This window comes from Labeo rohita, chromosome 17 (genome assembly GCF_022985175.1).
Source record: "Labeo rohita strain BAU-BD-2019 chromosome 17, IGBB_LRoh.1.0, whole genome shotgun sequence".
Classification (NCBI taxonomy): Eukaryota; Metazoa; Chordata; class Actinopteri; order Cypriniformes; family Cyprinidae; genus Labeo; species Labeo rohita.
Window position 1 is genome coordinate 11,943,563 of NC_066885.1, and position 14,449 is coordinate 11,958,011.

Genomic DNA, 14,449 nt, shown 5'->3' on the forward strand with positions numbered 1-14,449 from the left:
AATGATTATTATTTCTGAAGGATCATGCGACCTGAGTAATGACGCTAAAAATGAAGCTTCAAAATCACAGGAATAAATTACATTTTGAAATATATTAAAATAGAAAGCAGTTATTTTAAATGGTAAACATGTTTTAAATTTTACTGTTTTTGCTGTACTTTTAAACAAATAAAGGCAGACGTGGTTAGACTTTAAAAACTTTAAATCTTACTGTTGCTTTTCATATTTTGATTTACTTGCATTAAAACAGTCCTATCTGACTTTATGTAAATTTGTACTTTGTTTCCCCGAATGTGTTTATCTGGAACTTTCACCTGCATTGATAGTCATAGATAATAATTTCAAAGAATAAAATGTAAACAATTTTTAGACACGGTAAGTTTTAGTCTAAATTAGTACAATTCAAAATAATATAGTCACTATAAACGCTCGTTTTAATTTCGGCTCTGGGTTTCCACTAAGCGTTCATTCCTGAGGACCAATCAGAACCGCGGTCTGTACCACGTGTTTGGATGCCACAGTTTCGTCCAACCAGAACCGCTCTGTATCACGTGGTTTCGTTCCACGTCTGAGAAGGGAAGACAGATTACAGCAAAGCATCTGATACCTCAGCTGTTATCAGACACATTATTAAAAATGTGAATATCCACTCTGTGGCATGCAGTCGGATGATTTGAAACTGGAATGGATTTAGAGGAAGCTTACCAGCTGGTTGGAGAGTTCGGCAGACACCAGAAGCGAATGGTCACCATCCTGGTTCTCCTTCAGGTAACTGGTGATAGATGCAAATCCATAAACACTCGACAGACACGTGCTTGTGTAGGGAAATTCCTTAATATTTCTGATCACACAAGCCAGTAATTATGCAAAATCTGTATTTGATAGATCAAACCTTTGAAGATATGCCATATTTGCATCTTATCTTCAGGCAATGGCATGTCTTTGCTTTAATTCGACCTAGCTTCAGTGAATCATTTACTTTAACATGTGTTTACTTATTATGTCACTAGTTTTGGGTTTCCATTTTAAGACCCTGGAATCTGTTGAAGTCTCATCCAGGAATGACATTACTTTGTTGGTTCCGAAAACGGAAAATGTTTGTAATATTTTGGATTAATTTTCAGGTGTATCTCCTGCTTCTTTTATTCCCTTTCAGACTTAAATTTAAAAACGTGTTCTGTCGTGCCTATTACTCAATATGAGTCAATGCTATCTAATTAAAAAATGAAAGAAAATTGAAATAGTCATGAATATTTACAATTATGATAAGATGACAGGATTGAGCTATTAGAACCTACTTAATATAAGGAAAAATATCTTAAAATATGTATATCTTAAAAACCTCACCAATCTGTCTGTTGTTGTTTGTATTATAACAGATGAATAAGTAAATAATAATTTTTTTTTTGTGGCGAGAAGAGAGTAACCTGAAATATTTGTCTTGTTTTTGCAGATTTACATGGCATGTCAGTCCATGCTTATCATTTTAGTGGGTGCTGTGCCAGAATATCAAATAGAACCTGTTACTGGAAGTTCAGGTGATGATATAACCCAAAGTGTGAAATTCACAGAGGACGTTAACTCAATCGTGACTGAGGTAAAAGGCTGTAATCAATTTAGCACATGAAACTAATTTGCTGTATACTTTGCTCATCCTTTGCTTATGCAAATTACACCTATAGTTGACACCTATGTCTTTAAATTCATACTGTACAATTGGGGTCAAAAGTTTGCATGCCCCTTTTGGAATCATTAAAAACGTTAATTATTTTACCAAATAAGAGGGATCATACAAAATGCTTGTTACAATACACATGCAATACACTTGATTCTTAGTACTGTGTTGTAACATGAATGATCCACAGCTGTGTGTGTGGGGCTTTTTTTTGGTTAGTGATAGTTGTTCATGAGTCCCTTGTTTGTCCTGAACAGTTAAACTGCCTGCTGTTCTTCAGAAAAATCCTTCAGGTCCCACCAATTCTTTGGTTTTTCAGAATTTTTGTGTATTGAACCCTTTCCAGCAATGACTGTATGATATTGAGATCCATCTTTTCTCACTGAGGACAACTGAGGGACTCATATGCAACTATTACAGAAGGTTCAAATTGCTCACTGATGTTCCAGAAGGAAAAATCATGCATTAAGAGCCGGGGGGTGAAAACTTTTGGAATTTGAAGATCAGGGTAAATGTAACTTATTTTGTCCTCTGGGAAACATGTAGCTATCTTTAGTAGCCTGATAAAATATGATATTTAGGAAAAATAAGAAAAATGTGCACATCTCCAATCTGTTCAAAAGTTTTCACCCCGGTTCCTAATGCATCATTTTTTTGTTGTTGTTCTTTCTGGAGCATCATTGAGCGTTTGAACCTTCTGTAATAGTTGCATATGAGTCCCTCCATTGTCCTCAGTGTGAAAAGATGGATCTCAAAATCATACAGTCATCAAACGAGGGACTCGTGAACAACTATCACTAAATAAAAAAACAGATAAGAACACAGTAGTAAGAATCAAGGGAATGTAAACTTTTGAACCGGGTCATTTTTATAAATCAAACTATTTTCTCTTGTGGACTATATGTAAGCATCTTTTGTGTGAAATATCTTGGTCAGTACTTTATAAACAATAGGATGCATTTTGTATGATCCCTTTTATTTTGGTAAAATAATTAACTTTTTTAATGATTCTAAAAAAGGGGATGCAAAGTTTTGACCTCACCTGTATGTTTGGTCAGGACAGCAGGTATATGCGTAAATATTTGAACTGTTTGATATTCTGGTCTGGTCTTTTCTTGCAGTGGTACCTGATTAAGCATGAAGCCTACAAAGTGAACTTGGCTGGCTCCCTGTTCTTTGCGGGTGTGCTGATCGGAAATGTCCTGTTTGGACCACTCTCTGATAAGATTGGCAGGAAGCCCGTTTTCCTAACTGGTAGGATGGAGCTGAACATTATTACAGTGCTTGCAAAGCTTTGTAAACCTACAACCCTAAATCTACGATATGATTAAATGTTTGATCATTACATCATTGTAATATTTGCATACTGACTCATAATTTGGTCTTTTCTTTTTTGCATCTATTTAGCCGTCTATAACTGCTTTACATTGCAAAGATGTCACGTGTTGATTGTCATTCACAACCGACTGAAAACCAAAAGCAAATAAACAAACGAAAAGCCTAACTTTCCTGTTGTTGTGCTGTTCTCTTTCAGGTCTGTTTTTTGAGGTCTTGTTTGGATATGGAACAGCATTAGCACCCAGTTATGAGGTATTTGCTGTGTCTCGGCTGCTGGTGGGGATGATGAACGGCGGAATGGCGTTGGTCTGCTTTGTTCTCACTCAGGAATATGTGGGAAGGTCCTACTGGGCTATGACAGGTAAACATGAATTATTATTTCAGTCAGTTTTGTTGTTTACTTTCACAGTAGTCATGTAAAGCTAATGTGATTGTCTGTGTTCCAGGGACCTTGACTAATATGACCTTTGCAGTGGGCATCGCTCTGTTTGCCGCATTGGGCTATTATGTCCGGCCGTGGCGGAACCTAGCAACTGCAGCCAACTGTCCTGGACTTTTGCTCTTCCTGCTCTGTGTGTAAGTGAGCGACTCGGTCAGATAGCTAGCACTGCAACAGGAGGTAGCTCCTTTTGTTAAAAGCCACCAGGTTGATACTGGCCCAATTGATTTGTTTACAGGAAAAGGGAGTATGTAAAGCTGCATATGGTGTTGCTTTTAGGACACTTTAAGCATTGGTATAGGTATATGTTGAACAAAAAAGTAAAGTTTATAAGAATTTTTTTTGTGCTCTGTTAAAGTAAGTGGACCTAAAAAAATGTATAGACATTACCGCTCAAAAGTTTGAATTTTTTCAGGTTTCTTTGATGAATAGAAAGTTCAGAAGCACAGTATTTCTCTGAAATAGAAATCTTTTGTAACATTATACAGTCATGTGAAAAAGTTAGGACACCCTATTGAATTTCATGGTTTTGTGTATCAGGACATAATAAAAAATGATCTGGTCCTTGGCAGGTCTTAAAATTTGGAAAATAAATCCTCAGATAAACATCATCACATGACATATCACACTGTGTCATTATTTATTTAACAAAAATAAAGCCAAGAGGGAAAGGCCATGTGTGACAAAGTTAGGACACCCTATGAGTCAATTGCCTGTGGATCCACTTTTAGCAGCACTAACTTGAAGCATTCATTTTCTGTGTGACTTTATCAGTCGCTCACATCGCTCTGGAGGAATTTGGACCACTCTTCTTTTCAACGTTGCTCCAGTTTATTGAGGTTTGTGGGCATTTGCTTACGCACAGTTCTCACCACAGCATTTGAGTCAGGATGAGCTCTGGACTTTGACTGGTCTATTGCAACACCTTGATTCTTTTAAAGAAAAAAATAGCTTTTTTTAAGACAGCAATTCTGTTTTGTAGATTTGCTGGTGAGCTTGGGATCATTGTCCTGTTGCATGACCCAATTTTGGCCCAACTTTAGATGTCAGACAGATGCCCTCGCATTTGACTGTAGAATACTTTGATATACAGAGGAGTTCATGGCCAACTCAATGAATGTGAGGTGCCCAGGTCCTGTGGCTACAAAATAAGCCCAAAATGATCAGCCCCCCTCCAGCATGCTTGGGCTGCAATGGGGTTTTTTTTAGATAGAAGAGGCTTTCTTCTGCCAAGCCTTCCAAACATGCCATTTTTGTCCCATATTTTTCTGATGGTATTATCATGAACTTTATAATTTAACATGTTAACTGAGGCCTGTAGAGTCTAGTGATGGGAAGTTCGAATCATTTTACCGACTCGGTCCTTTGAGTCTCGTTCAGCAAAATGAACGAATCTTTTTTCGAGTCATTTCGTTCATTACGTTCATTTTAGCAAAATACAATTAAAATGTTACGTTTTACCTCCCTAACACATCTACTGCTTACACAAACGTTCATCACACTACAAACAAAACAAAACAAAACTATAATGCTATAAGAAACAGAAAAGATTCATTCATTGTTTACCTGGGTCTTTAGTCTATGATTCGCTCACCTCGCCTCTTATCTGACAAGTTTTCGGGTTTGAGTTGTTCGTTCATCACGTGACAGCCCAATTAGCTAACCAACGCAGTCTGAGCCGGAAAGAGAATTGATTAGTTCATCTCTCGAGTCCTCGGGTTTGAGTCGTTCGTTCATCACGTGACATCCCCGTAATGTTAACCTATGCAGCCTGAGCCGGAAAGAGAATTGATTAGTTCATCTTTTGAGTCTTCGGGTTTGAGTCGTTCGTTCATCACGTGACATCCCCGTAATGTTAACCTATGCAGTCTGAGCCGGAAGGAGAATTGATTAGTTCATCTTTTGAGTCTTCGGGTTTGAGTCGTTCGTTCATCACGTGACAGCCCCATAAGGTGAACGAACGACTCTAAAACAGGTGAACTAATTCCAGTACAGAACCTAATAGGATGTTGCGCATGCGCGACTGAACGAATCACTCCCCGAGGCGACTCGTTCACATTAAAGATTCGTTCAAAATGAACGAATCGTTCAAGAACGACCCATCACTAGTAGAGTCTGAGGTGTAGTTTTTGGGTTGTCTGCCATTTCTCTGAGCTTTACACGGTCTGATCTTTGGGTGAATTTTCTGGGACGTCCACTCCTGGAAGGAGAGGTGTCTGTTTTAAATGTCTTCTACTTGTGAATAAACTTCAAATTGTTTGAAAATGGCCGTATTACTCTTCTCAGATTAATGGCAGCAACAATTGCTTCTCTAAGATGATTGCTGATGTCTTACCTCCTTGGCATTGTGTTAACACACACCTGAAGGCTCCAGACCAGCAAACTGCCAAAGCTTATGCTTTTATAGAGGTGCTCAGACTTGCTGATGATCAGTTCATCAAAAGTATTTGATTAGCAGTGCTTGTTTGTTATTTATCCTCTTAATTCCAATGTTGACAGTAAGGGCGTCCTAACTTTGTCACACGTGGCTTTTCCATTTTGGCTTTATTTTTGTTCAGTAAATAATGACACGGCGCAATTTATCATGTGTTGTTGTTCATCTGAGGTTTTCTTTTTGAAATTGTAAGACCAACCAAGGACCAGTTTTTTTTAATGATGTCCTGATACGGAAAACCATGTAATTCAATAGGGTGTCCTAACTTTTTCACATGACTGTAAATGTCTTTATCATCACTTTTGGCATCCTTGCTAAATAAAAGTATTAATTTCTATAATTTCTTCCATGCATCCAAAATATATATATATATATATATATATATATATATATATATATATATATATATATATATATATATATATATATATATATATAGTAGCATACTTATATCAGCATACTAAAATGATTTCTGAAGGACCATGTGACACTGAAGACTGGAGTAATGATGCTGAAAATTTAGCTTTGTTCACAGGAATAAATTACATTTTAAAATATATTCAAATAGAAAGCAGTTATTTTAAATGGTATAAATATTTCACAATATTTCTGCTTTTGTTGTATTTTGGATCAAATAAATGCAGGCTTGGTGAGCAGAAGAGACTTTTTTTTAAAAAAACATTAAAAATCTTACTGGTAGTGTAAATATTTTTTTTTATTATTATTATTATTTTACCCTGTTCTTGTCATACATTTTGCCTAAATTAACAAGATACTATTTATATTTGTGTAAATGTTGCATTTGTATATGCCCTTTCAATAAGTAAATAACAAATTATGCCATACACATATTAACTTAATAGTCATTGAGCAGATGCTCTGATATGTTGATTTGTGGTGTTTGTTTAGGCAAAGCAAGTTTAAGTCTGGCTTGCTTGATTTTCTGGTTTCATTCCCCTTCTTCCCCATCCTTTCCTGTGCTTTTTCTTGTATTCTGTGTCAATAAACAGGGCCTGTATCATAATCAAATTACTCAGTAAATATTCCCTGTCAAAAGGTTAAAATCATATCAAAATCTAATCTAAAATGTCATAATGTCTTAAACATAAAAAGTGAAAATGTCGAATTTTTCCATGACTGTGGCAGGTCTTTGCCAGAATCTCCACGCTGGCTTTATTCTCGAGGTCACACAGAGAAGGCAGAGGACATCCTGCAATATTTTGCTGTGAGGAACGGGAAAGGCAGAATTTCAGTGAAGCTCCGGCAGACCGTCAGCTCCAGCGCTCCGGATGCAGCCAGCCCCGGGGTTTTCCAGCTGGTCACACATCCCATACTGCGCTGGAGGACTGTGGTGCTCATGTATGTATGGTGAGTATTTTATAGGAGTATTATAATACATTTTCCAAACTCACTCTTACGGCATTATGGCAAAGAAATGTGCATTTGAATGTACTCATTCTGTGTTTGTGTATATTGCAGGTATGCGTGTAGCCTTGTGTATTACGGGTTGACTCTCAGTGCCAGTGAAGATAAAGGTAATCGTTACCTTAGCGTTGCCATGTATGGGCTGGTGGAACTCCCTGCGTACCCGCTCTGCATGTACTTCATTAACAAACAGTGGTAAATACACTCGCGCAATCACATCCACATAGAGACAGAGCAACATGCGTCATAATCTGAAAACCACACCCACTGGGGGGTGAAAACAATCCAGCGCTCTCCATTGACTTTGTATTGTGGGAAGCTGTCTTCTTGTCATTTCTGGCTTATAACAAAAAACAGAACAATGTCTAAAAGCTGCTATGTGACAAGGTGTACAGTAAACAAGCTAAAAAACCCAGAACTACATTTATAAGCTGTTGACCCAAAAAAAACAAGCGTTTAAGGACACAAAAGTAGAGTGCAACGTGTCACATTACTTTGAGAACTACGCCTACTGGAGGGAAACTTAATCGGCGACATGAAACATTTATTATTTTTATCCATGTTAAATTATATTACCGCCCTATGTGAACCTAAGACAAGGAGATATATTGAGAAACTAAATTTTATTGGTCTGTGTCGGTGCATCTTTTCCTTACCTTCCTATTGTTGGAGAAATTATCCAGCTGAATGGCCCAACATGAAATACCCTGACATCTACAACTATTTGTGTCCTTAAACGCTTGTTTTTTGGGTTGACAGCTTATAAAAAAGCTTATAAATGTTTTTTTTTAGCTTATTTACTGTATACGTTGTCACATAGCAGCTTTTAGAAATTGTTCTGTTTTTTGTTATAAGTCAGAAATGACAAGGAGGCAGCTTCCCGCAATACAAAATCAATGGAGAGCGTTGAATTGTTTTCCCTCCCGATGTTTTCCCTAAATGCCCTCTGTCTCTATACTTAAGTAGTTTCTCAGACTCTTCAAATTATTTGCTGAGTGTGTTTGTTTTCTTATAGGGCAGGCAGGAGGAAGTCAATGGCCAATTTTCTTGCATTTGCAGGTGTATCATGTCTGCTCACAATGTTTGTACCTGTATCAGGTAATCATCTTTCCAAACAAATTAGGTTTTAATAATAGTAGTAATAACAATTTTTATTTATATAGCGCCTTTCCATACCCAAGGTCGCTGAACAAGTCAAGTTTAAGAAACAAGTAACAACAAAACTAGAGGACAGAACACAAACCAATAGCTGAAAATAACATACTGTACAGAGACAACTTACAAAGTTACATCAAGTGGTACAGAGATAATAATGATCCATGACAAACATCCATGACAGGGTACAATTTACAGACTGAGACCTGAAGAGTAATACTCAGAGGAAAAAAGTGTTTTTAAGAGGTTTTTAAAGGAGAGAAGGGAGGATGCTTGACGGATGTTCAGGGGAAGAGCGTTCCACAGTCTGGGAGCCACAACACTGAAAGCCCTAGCTCCCAGAGTCACCAGACGAAACTTAGGGGTGATTAACAATCCTTCACTAGAAGATTGTAAGGAGCGTGCTGAAACATAGGGGAGAAGTAGGTTAGATAAATATGTGGGACCAAGGTTATGGAGAGCTTTATAGGTGAGAATTAATATCTTGAATTTAATGCGCAAAGATAATTTGTGTTTTTGATCCCACTTGGTTTGACTTTTTGTTATTTATGCAGTTAATTGGTCAAAAGTGAAATCATTTAAATGTAAAATGTTGCATTTTATGCTGCATTTATCTGATCAAAAGTACATATTAAACAGTAATATTCTAAAATATTAAGACAAGGATTTCAGTTTGAATGTATACATTTCTTAAAATTTATTCCTGTAGTAGTGAAGCTGAATTTTCAGCAGCCACTAGTCCAGTCTTCAGTGTCACCTATTAGTAAAAATGGCCAGAAATTATTTGAATATGCTGATTTCTTGCAAAAGAAATAATTATTATTATCAGTGTAAAAAACTGATTGAAAAAAATAAAAACAGTTACTTAAAAAATTTTTTTTTTCATGAATAGAAAGTTCAAAATGTCCTTATTGATCAATATAATGTGTCCTTACTGAATACAATATTAAATATAAACATAACAAATATTAAATATACATTTCTAGATTCTTGATTTTTAAATTCAGTGTAATTTTTTTTTTCGTTTAAGTGTTCATTGATTTATAATTGAAAACCGTAGTATTGTAAAATTATTATTCCAGTTTAAAATAATTTTTATTAAAAAAATATAAGTTGTAAAGTGTAATTTAATCCTGTGATGGCAAAGCTGAATTTTCAGCAGCTTCAATGTCACATGATTCTTCAGAAATTATTGTAATATGCTGATTGCATGCACAATTATTATTAAATAATATATAAATCAAATTATAATTAATAATGTAGTTTGTTGTTGTTGTTGTTGTTGTTATTATTGTGGAAGCCATAACACATTTATTTTAGGATTGTTTGATGAATAAAAAGTTTAAAAGGACAGCATTTATTTGAAGTAAAAATATTTTTAACGATATACTTAAATGTCTTTACTGTCACTTTTGATCCATTTAATGTCTATATTGCTGAATAAGAGTATTAATATGAAAAAATTAAAAAAAAATTAATACTGAAAAAAAGTATTTAATTAACTGCCCTAGACTTTAGAATGGTAGTGTGTCAAGGTTTCCGCAAAAAAAAATAAAAAAGTAGCACAAATGTTAACTACTTTTTTTTTTTTTTTGCTGTTGTTGTTGTTTTTTTAAAAAAAACATTAAATTAAATTACATTACATTAAAAATAATAATTTCAAACTTTTGACCAGTAGTGCATATATTCTCTGTAAGCATACATCATGCATTTATAATTTGGTTGTCTAAAGCCTGCTGTTTGCTTTCCCCAGGGTCCCTATTAAGTGCCACGTCACTGGCTCTAGTGGGAAAACTGATGGTCAGTGCTGCATTTAATATTGTGTATGTGTATACGTCAGAGCTCTACCCAACCGTCATCAGGTACGGCCAGCGCTTTTACAGCATGTGTGATCTGACACATTTTTTTGGGTTTTAGCTCTACATGAGCTGTTTGAACTAAAACGATTATTAAAATGTATTAAATTACATATCCTTACAAAATAAGATTCTGTGTTTCTGAACAAACAGCGCCCTCTAGTGCAAACTATTATAAAATCAATGTCCAATCCAAAAGTCCCTCACTGCATGTGCTCTGTTAATTCTAATGTAAGTGTATTTGTGTGTGTTAGGAATGCAGGGTTAGGTGTGTGTTCAATGTCCTGTAGAGTTGGGGGAATTCTGGCACCGTTTGTGCCGAGTATGGTAAGTAGCTAAGCAGGCTTGCAAAAATGCAATTTTTTTCCTCCTTCTTATATTGATTTATTGTGTACTAATTTATTGGTTATTGTCCAGAAATCATTGCACACCTCCATGCCATTCATGGTGTTCTGTCTAAGTGGGATTTCCGCGGGCTGCCTGGGGCTCCTTCTCCCGGAGACACTTAATAAACCTGCTGCTGAAACGCTTGATGAACTGTCCAGCCCCACCTACCAGCGAATCTTAGAGCCGCAGGTAAACATAAGCATGACAGATTTGTAATTTCATACGATTATTAAAATGTCTAATTACATAACTCCCTGGAATACTTAATTCTGGTTAGTTGATCACAGCATTCTGCAGCCAAATAGTTTTGTGTAGTTTCATGTCTCTTATATAACAGTTGTCTCACATTTACATTTACTGTCATGCTTTTGACAGATGCTTTTATCCAAGGTGATTTGCAATGCATTCAAGACATGTCATTGGCACTGTCATTGTTTCGTTAAAGGAGAACCACTTCCAGAACCAAAATTTTGGATAATGTACTCACCCCAGTGTCATCCAAGATGTTCATGTTTTTCTTTCTTCTGTCGTAAAGAGGAAAATATAGTGAACTTCTATGGTGCCCGTAGGTTTGAACTTCCAAAATGTAGTTTTAATGCAGCTTCAAAGGGCTCTAAACATTCCCAGCCAAGGAAGTAGGGTTGGGTATTGTTCAAAAATTTTTGATATCGATGCCAATACCGATACCTTGATTTCAATACCGGTTCCTGAACAATACTTTTTTCGATACCAATTTTATTACATCAATTTGAACAAGATTACATTGTCTCAAAATATTGGCACTGCACAAAGGAACAAAATATATCCAACACAATAAATCAGTGAAAATAACTTTTTGAGCTTTATTAAAATTTTCAGTTTGCACATCTGTTAGGCTACATTTACACTAGTGCATGTTCATTTAAAATGCATAGTTTAGAAAGAATCATTACTAAAGAAGTACTAGCACCTTTCAGCGCTGTCTGCCGAAGTGTATAACGTTATATGCCTTCTCTCTTCTGCAGTCGCTGTTCTGACTCAGAGGACATAACATATTTCAACAACATTACATGGCCAAAACACACATCAGACGGCAAACTGAAGTTATTACAAACTCTCGCTGGTGGTTTTGAAATGAGTTTTGAGTAAAAGCGGAATATAAATCTTATTTATTGTCTTATGTTGCGTCATGCTACAGTGTGCATAAATGATCGTGTAACGCACACTTTCAGTCGTGTAGTGCGGAGAGATCTTTTTTTGAAATTCAGGTATGGATGAGGATCATTTTATTTTTTTTAAACAAAAACGCACCAGTATAAACGTTGCCTTACATCTAAGGGGGTTTCACGCTAGAGCCTCATGTGTGAGCCACATCTCTGAGTGTAACCGGTGTAAACTAGCAGGTGTGTTAGAAAATGCATTTATATTTAAATCGAGTGAAAGATATAGATTGTACTGCATGTTTGCTTGCTTGCTTGTGCCCAAGAGCATAATTTATTGAGCCCATATGTCTTACTAACATGGAACTATGCTTCTAACCACAGGTTGAGAGCTGTAGTTCTAACACAAGCTTGTGACGCTGTTTGCGAATGTTCGTTTGAAATATGGTTTTGGGAAACACCAAATCGCTGAACTATGTTGGTAATGACGGAACTTGCGACCATAGTTGGCTAACGATGCTTTTGGGAAACGCACCCTTGCGCAGCGCCACTTCTAGTCAAACATACCTAGTGCTGCAGGCTTATTGGCACACTGACGTTGACGAGATGAACCCCTTATGGATCTAAGTTTGGTACCGAACAACAAGAGGTTTTTACTCCTCGATGGTATTGAGGCATTTCGGGTCAGTGCCTAAAAAGTATCGAACTTGATACCCAGCTCTACAAGGAAGAAGGGTCTTGGCAAAACAATCTGTCATTTTCTAAAAAATAAATAAATAAATAAATTATATACTTTTAACCTCAAATGCTTGTCTTGTCTAGCTCTGCATGAATTCTGTGCATTCCAGTTCAGTACAGTTAGGGTATGTCGAAAAACTCCCATCTCATTTTCTCCTCCAACTTCAGAATCGTCCTACATTGCTGTTTAACTTTTTTTTTTTTTTTTTTATTTATGTTTTTTTTGTAATGGGCATTTGACCTTTTTGCACGTTCACTTTGTAAACACTGGGTTGGTACTTCTGCAGCAATGTAGGACGATTTTGAAGTTAAAGGAGAAAATGAGATGGGAGTTTTTCGACATACCCTAACCTTATTGAACCGAAATGCACAGAGTACAGGCAGAGCTAGAAAAGAGGAGCATTTGAGGTTAAAAAGTATATAAATTTGTATTTATTTTTTTTTTTAGAAAATGACTGATCGTTTCTGCATTTAAGCTGCATTTAAACTGCATTTTGGAAGTTCAAACTCATTGGCACCATTGAAGTCCACTATATGGAGATAATTCCTAAAATGTTTTCCTCAAAAAACATTTTCTTTACAATTGAAGAAAGAAAGTCATGAACATCTTGGATGACAACGGGGTACATTTTCTGTAAATTTTTGTTCTGGAAGTGAACTACTCCTTTAATGTTGCTGTATAATAATCCCAATGAGACCTTTTCTTTCTAATGGATTGTCATGTGTGTTTTATAGGTTCACCTTTTGGAGGAAAAGCATTTAATTGATCACAGCGGGGCTGACAGTGACTGAGACAAAGAGCTTGAAAATATTTTGTTTACATACATTCCTTGACCATGGTCAGAATGCTGTGCCATACAGTGACTCAGTGAAAGACTAAAGGTGCCTTCCAGAGGAAATCTATCTGCTAAAAGGATCAATTCAAAAGATTGAACTGTCAGGACTATTTAAAAATAATAGAGAAGGGACCAGATTCTTATTCGTAAACTATTTTCTCATAACGTCTGACAACTAAGTTCATGTGTTTACTGCCATTTTTGAACAAATGTCTTGCTCTGTTGTTTTAAATGTGTTTATTTTTGTGTGAGCTGTGACATTACATTCACCAGTGTGTATATATTAGCATTCAATTAATAATCAATAATGGCTGCAAAATTCAGTGCTGCTGAATCTTAGTTTTAGGTTGTTAGGCTGAAATGGTTCACTCCAAAATTATAATTGTCATTTGTTTACTGTTTTAAATTTAAACTATTTTTCTGTCATACTCACATACTGGTATTTTTTCTGTGCAACACAGAAGTAGATTTTTTTTTTTTTTTTTATTTTTTAAACTAAAAGGATTAGTTCACTTCCAGAAGAAAAATATACAGATAATGTACTCACCCCCTTGTCATCCAAGATGTTCATGTCTTTCTTTCTTCAGTCGTGAAGAAATTATGTTTTTTGAGGAAAACATGTCAGGACTTATCTCCATGTAATGGACTTCTGTGATGCGCCCAAATTTTAACTTCCAAAATACAGTTTAAATGCAGCTTCTAATGACTCAAACAATCCCAGCTGAGAAATAAGTGTCTTATCTAGCAAAACAAAAAAAAAAACTCTGGGTTGGTACTTCTGCAGCGATGTAGGACAATTTTGAAGTTGAAGGAGAAAGTGAAGTTGGGAGTTTTTAGATGTACCCTAACTGTCATGACTGGAGAGAAAAAAAAAACATACAGAGCTAGGCGAGACAAGCATTTGAGGTTAAAAAGTATATATATATATATAAAAAAAAAATAACTGACCATTTCGCTAGATAAGACTCTTTTTGCTCATCTGGGATCATTTAGAGCCCTCTGAAGCTGCATTTAAACAGCATCTTGG

General features: G+C 36.0%; 1 protein-coding gene across 1 annotated transcript; it reads left to right on the plus strand.

The window, feature by feature from the left end:
• Positions 1-560: 560 nt before the first annotated feature.
• slc22a15 (solute carrier family 22 member 15) lies at positions 561-13,933 on the plus strand. The gene is made up of 12 exons (XM_051134215.1): positions 561-768; positions 1,454-1,597; positions 2,797-2,929; positions 3,210-3,374; positions 3,460-3,589; positions 7,033-7,254; positions 7,366-7,506; positions 8,327-8,409; positions 10,220-10,328; positions 10,577-10,649; positions 10,740-10,898; positions 13,322-13,933. Exons 1-12 carry the CDS (start codon positions 685-687, stop codon positions 13,376-13,378), a joined length of 1,500 nt encoding a protein of 499 aa, XP_050990172.1. The 5' UTR covers positions 561-684; the 3' UTR covers positions 13,379-13,933.
• Positions 13,934-14,449: the final 516 nt, after the last annotated feature.